The sequence below is a fragment of the Penaeus chinensis genome, chromosome 37, assembly GCF_019202785.1.
Source record: "Penaeus chinensis breed Huanghai No. 1 chromosome 37, ASM1920278v2, whole genome shotgun sequence".
Taxonomy (NCBI): domain Eukaryota; kingdom Metazoa; phylum Arthropoda; class Malacostraca; order Decapoda; family Penaeidae; genus Penaeus; species Penaeus chinensis.
Window position 1 is genome coordinate 29,783,692 of NC_061855.1, and position 6,773 is coordinate 29,790,464.

At 35.9% G+C, this 6,773-nt stretch overlaps 1 protein-coding gene across 1 annotated transcript in view; it reads left to right on the forward strand.

The window, feature by feature from the left end:
- Nucleotides 1-6,025, forward strand: part of LOC125045380 (proteoglycan 4-like) — a 17,591-nt gene extending 11,566 nt beyond the window's left edge. The window contains exons 2-5 of the mRNA XM_047642588.1: nt 3,219-3,362; nt 4,067-4,106; nt 4,653-4,728; nt 5,864-6,025. Coding sequence (XP_047498544.1) covers nt 3,219-3,362; nt 4,067-4,106; nt 4,653-4,728; nt 5,864-6,025 — 422 coding nt within the window. The remainder of the gene's footprint in view (nt 1-3,218; nt 3,363-4,066; nt 4,107-4,652; nt 4,729-5,863) is intronic.
- The last annotated feature ends 748 nt before the right edge of the window (nt 6,026-6,773 follow it).

Sequence of the window (6,773 nt, forward strand, 5' to 3'; positions counted from 1 at the left end):
TGCGCGTATCTCTTATGTATATGTACATATTTGTTCACTTATAAAACCAAAGATGTGCTAAATGTTCAATATTTCTGGAAAAAAATATAAAACTTTGCAAAAGCTTTTGTTTACGTGTAGCAACCCACCTTTATGTAATATGCAAGGAAAATACTCAGTTATGTTGACTAGCAATATCATATTCAATTCGGTGCAACATTTTCTGCAGCAAATGATGCTAGCAGTTTTAATAATTCATTCATTTTTTTTTTGTAGAGTAAATTTGGCAACGGTATATATACAACAGGGTTCTTTTGTAAAATAACTTAGTCCAACTTGCTTTTCGAACTTGCCACGGGAAAGGGTAGAGTTAGGAAACAGATAATAATTATTATAGGAAGAAATTAAATTTCAGAAGCCAGATAGTTTTTTTTTTTTTATTGATGTCTACGTAGTTACATAGTAATTATATTATTATAGTTTATATGCGCGTGCACGAATAATATTCTTTTTTCATTTATTGGATTCATTACACAGAAAAATTATTATACATTTTTAAAATACTGTTTATTTTTTTTATTTTTTTTGTATTTAAGCAGCATTGTTCTTCATTATAGTTAAACCATTTCTCATATATAATCTGTAATGATAGATTCTAAGACACACAAAAAAAACAAAAAAAAAATCAGTAATAAATACAAGAACAATAACATTACCACTGAAAAACATCAACAGCAACAACAGCAACAGTGAGAATTCTGCAATATATAGGCCAAACTTGAGTGAGGAGACCGCATGTATTGAAAAGCGGTTTAAAGTTACTTACAGCAGTCTAATGCAGGGAGAAGATGCACAGAGGCGCTGGGCAGCTTAGCGACGACTCTGACACACAAACAATCTACTACACACATACATACATACGTACATACACTCATATATACGCACAAATATTCGTGCACGCACATACGCACACACTAACACGCATGCAGACACACACACACACACACACACACACTAACACGCATGCAGACACACACACACACACACGCACACACTGACACTTATGCACACATACAAACACACACACACACACTCACACACACACACAAACACACATATGCCAATACAAGTGAAGACCGTAACTATGAATTTTGTATTACAGAAAGTTTACAATGAACATGAAAATATCCCCCCAGACCTGGCCTCCAGCTATAAAATACTTATGAAACTAGTCAGGATGGTTTATATTTGCTTCAGGAGCATAATAGCTGTAGAAAATAGCGATGAAAACAATATTCCTCGGATATTTCAGAAGGAAATACAAAGGAAATGCCTATTTTCATCCCTGTGTGTGTGTGTTTGTGTGTGTGTGTGTGTATGTGTGTGTGTGTGTGTGTGTGTGTGTGTGTGTGTGTGTGTGTGTGTGTGTGTGTGTGTGTGTGCGTGTGTCTATTTTTGTAGAATCACTTGTGACAACGAAAATTGTTAAAATTGTCGGTCAGCTCTACTTTTCACGGTACATTACTGTCAGCAGCTACTGACATGTGTATATAGTACATGGCCGTCGTACACTATGTACTTACGCCGTTCGTACAGTTTTAGTTGTCGGAAGAAATGGTGTTGTAACGTTTTCCTTACGGTTAGAATTAAGAGTAATTCATTTTGATTTACATTTTATTACTCTAATGATAATGGCCTGGTGGTAATTCTCAACAACACTTACGTTCCATGTGACTGAAATGGCTTTTCATGTGAGGGTACGCAAAGTCCGTTCATCCCTGGAACGAAGAAGAAGAAAGAAGAAGAAAAAGAAGAAGAGGAAGAAGAGGAAGAAGAAGAAGAAGAAGCAGAAGAAGAAAAAGAGGAGGAGGAAGAAGAAGAGGAAGAGGAAAGGAAGAAGAAGAAGAAAAGGAAGAGGAAGAAGAAGAAGAAGAAGAAGAAGAAGAAGAAGACGAAGAAGAAGAAGAAGAAGAGGAAGAAGAAGAATAGGAAGAAGAAGAAAAAGAAGAAGAAGAAGACGAAGAGGAAGAAGAAGAAGAGGAGGAGGAAGAAGAAGAAAAAAAAAAGTAAGGAAGAAGAGGAAGAAGAAAAACCGATCAGGTATTCAAGTACTTTATTTCAACGTCTCCGGACTATGTGTTGGCGAAACAAAGGAAGGCGTTTTTGCGTTTTTATTGTCCTAAAGATTCGCAAGGGAAACATTCAAGCTAGTGGCAACAAGATTTCTTTGCAAGTGGAAAACAAAAACAAAAATTAAAACTGAAACTGGTTGGTAAAAATAAACAACTTTTCAAGCCATATATACACACAGTTTACAGCCTGCCACTCGAAAGCCATGTTATTTTTTGAATATATATTGATAGATAGATAGATAGATAAATAGATCAATAGATACTTGCATCTACATTTCTTTCCATCCTCCTACAAGTGATGAACACGGCAAGCGATTCCACCAAGATATTCCACTCATCATGGAGTCCAGAAATGCCTGTAGATTATTGATGGTCAGCGTTACAAAGAAAAACTCACTTAAACGCCTATAGTCGACAAGCCAAAACACGCCATTGCGGATTACTGTATGAAATTGGGTGACATAACCACGGACACTTATTAAACAGCATGGTTTTACATCATTCCATAACGGATAATATTGTATGTAAACTGTAATATAAACGTGCGTGTGCGAGTGTGTGTGAAAGCAATATTTCTCCTGCTGTGAGTAATAGATCATGAAAAGTACAGCTAACCGACAATTCAAACATTTTCGTTATCATAAGTGATCAAGAATTAGTCATGATGGTCTATATTTGCTTCAGGAGCATTTTAGCTGTAGAAGATAACGATGAAAACAATATTCCTCGGATATTTCAAAAGGAAATACAAAGGAAATACCTTTTCATAAGACAACTTACGAAAATATTAATGTTGATAAGTGAAATCGTGATGGCGGGCGCAAACAAAGGGATATTATATGCTACTAATCCAAGCTTTAATATATATATATATAAACTTGCCGAAATAGTAGACATGGTTTGATTGTTTAAGTGGAATACGAAATTGGGAACAAAAGTATGTAAATATAGGCGGTTATGGCATAATTATAAATGTATTTTTCGTTTTCTTCGTAAGATATAGTTCGTATAATTGATATTCATAAGTCCGTATTTGAAGTTACTTGATCTTAAAAACCTGTTAATTAAGAATTAGTACTATGATAACTGGCGTGAAATCACACTCAGATTTTGGCGTTAAAGCAATGCTACAACCAAAGGATCAATATAATAGAATTACTTTAGAGTCAAAATCCACGTGCGATTCCCCGCCAAAATCCGCGTGCGATTTCCCGCCAAAATTCGCGTGCGATTTCCCGCCAAAATACAAGTGTGATTTCCCGCCAGTTATTCTAGTATACGTAGAAATGATACATTTTTTTTCAACGTTTTGCAAATAACTGTAAAACGAAGAAAAATAAATAAAGAAACGTCTCATCGAAGAAAATGCTCCATCACAAAGGAAATATAAGAAGTTCCGTGTCCACTCCTCTGTAAAATGGCCGACGGAAATCCTTAAAAATATTAAGATGAACGTAAAGAACGACCGTATAGTGATAAGAGAATTGCGTGTCCTTTTCCTTCTCTTCTTCACCATTTTCTCCTGTCCACTCATCCTGATCGTTAACTCATTTTTACCTCTTTTTGACACAGCGCTTTATCATGATGCTACATGACCTTTGACCTCTGGCACATCTATTTGTTTTAATAACCGCTCTGGGAATCTACCAACATCGCTTTATGAACTTTGCCACTAAGCCCTGCCTTGTCGCTATGTTTTGAATTAAAAAATATATATATATAAATAATGCGTGTCTAAAAAAGGCTGATTCATAAGTTCTTTTGTTTATTTATTTATTTATTTATTATTATTATTATTTTAGTTATTCTACGTCTGTCTGTACGTGATTTGGTGACGCTACTAATTCAATAGCCATTTATCGATTTAATTTTTTGTTTATATTTCATTTTATTTAAGTTGTTGGTGCTATTTGTTAATTCTTAATTACCCGTTTGCATTGCTGTTGGTTTATCAGGTTCCTGTATTACACGCAACTTCATCAATGTGGAAATCAGGTAATAATAAACATAATATAGAATCATCACTGGATTTGAAACATATTACTTTGAAGGCAACGGGTATCTTAAAAATTTAACAAAGATGAACGATATTTTCAAGTACTCTAAGTTCCAAAAAAGTTTCCCACAATTATGGAGAGCTGAGAACATAGTCGCTGTCTCCTTTCAGTTACTAAATTCAAGCAACATATTCCGGTCTAAGTGGTCTTTGTCTCAGGAAACAAATAAACAAATAAATGAGGAAACTGGCAACTCTTCTTTTATTCGTTTCCCCTGTGATTCATAAAGTCTCTTTTGAAAATATAGGATATTTATATGAAAAATAAAGTATAACACGTGTAAGTTTCAAGAAAACAAAACCATATTTAAACAGCGCTTTATCATTTATTATCATTATTTATTTAGCTATCTATAACTACTGTTATTTTTATAAAAGAAACTATGCTTCGAGTTCCCACTTACTCATTCCCTGAGACCGGACGCAGCATAGTATTTACGTAATCCACATTTTATCTATATCCGCCACCTAATTCTCTCGTGCAGCCACCATCTCCCGCAGAAGGTGAAACTCTCGATCGGGGTAATAGTCAGCGCTCTTCTAGCTGCTTCCGAGGAGCTAGTTTGGCTAGTTGGCTAGTTTGGCGTTTCCTAAGTTTCGGAGTGAGAACGCAGTTAATTATCTACACGGCTATGTAGGGTAAAACGGTGTGATATTAATAACAAATGTATGTTTTTGTAGAACACAGTAGTTTCATGCGTACATATATATTGGTGCACACGACACTAACGAATGGAAAACATACACGTGCACTATAAACATATATATGCTCGCGCGCGCGCGCACACACACACACACACAGAAACAGAGAGAGAGAATGTTATGTAAAATTCATGCGCACGGCACCACTTCAATCTTCAAAATTATTTATATAGTAGATATCTTTTCTGGCATTTTTGTCACAAACATTTTCCTTCCGTCTTGGCGGATATCCGTCGAGTGTTTTCGTTATTTCTTTGTTGTGAAAGATAACATTATTGATTATCATTCATAAACGAATAATAGCGACTTGTTCACCGTTTTAAGACAACTCTCTAATTACAAAACAGCATTTACTCTAATCATTCGGTCTGTTTCCATTCTTTGCCATTTGTTTAGTAATCAGAAGGAAGTATAACCCTTTACGTTTATTGTAGTGCTATAGTCATTCTGGTCACGTGATATTATACATCATCTTTTGCTTGCTTTTGTTCTGCCTCTGTCCTCGCTAAATATCCCCAGGGCTTCCATTACTGTTTGCTTCCAAAAAGTCAGCATAGGAATAGTTTACCCCCCCCCCCCTATCTCTCTCTCTCTCTCTCTCTCTCTCTTTCTCTCTCTCTCTCCTCCCATATCTGTGTTGATTGTCAGTAGCTTTATGTAATGCACAAAGCTACTGACAGTCATGAACATGTGTTAGTGTGCGCAAAGCATATATATATATATATATATATATATATATATATATATATGTGTGTGTGTGTGTGTGTGTGTGTGTGTGTGTGTGTGTGTGTGTGTGTGTGTGTGTGTGTATGTATATATATGTATACATGTATATATATATATGTATATATCAAATGTATACAATATAATATAAATACGCACTGATCTCTTATCATGTTACGTGCCCCTGCAAAGCCAACAGCATTTTGCCCTACCTAGCCGTATAAATAATTAACCCCGTTCTCACTCCGAAACTCAAGAAACGCCAACCTAGCCAACTAGCCAAACCAGCTTCTCGGAAGCAGCTAGAAGAGCGCTGACTATTACCGCCGGCTCGCAGCGTCCCAACGAGAAGGCCGTTTTCCTCGATCGAGAACCTCACCTTCTGCGGGAAATGGTGGCTGTCCCTGAACGAATGTTTATGGCGTTATCATAGTACGCAAGACGAGGATTAGTGCGAATCCGATGTGGATTACAGTCTCAAGTAAGAAGCGCATGGGAGTTAACCTTATTCGTTACTTACGTATTTTGGCAAGTTAAGTAAGTTTCCGCTGTCCAATCTTTCAGAATTTGTGGCTCACGAACTAAGAAAATGGAGTTCTGATTATTATTATTATTTTCATTATTATTATTAGTATCATCATTATTATTATTGTCATTGTTATCATTATCCTGTTTTCAGAAGAGTGTTCATTTTAAGGAATACTTGAGGACATTTTAGTGTGAAATAACTCTCACGTCTCGCCCAAGAATGGACCAGTGTATCCCAAAAGATACATAAATCGCTCGTGAGTGATTGGATATTATTTTTCCTGTAGTGACGAAGTATCTGATGACTGACGTCCTTGGCTGTATAGAAATAGTTGCTAGACGCACATCAGAGTTACGAATGTTAACGATGTCATACACATGTCAAAGTTGTCTTACGCATGTCTGAGTTGTAAACGTTAATGATGTTATACACATGTCAAAGTTGCCATACGCAAACCAAGTTACAAATGTTAACGACAAAATACATATGTCAAAGTTACCATACGCATGTCTATGTTACAAATGCTAACAATGTCATGTCAGAGTTGCCATACGCAAACCAAGTTACAAATGTTAACGATATCATACACGTCAATGTTGTCATACGTATGTGTATGTTTCAAATGTTAACGACATCATACACATGTCAGAGT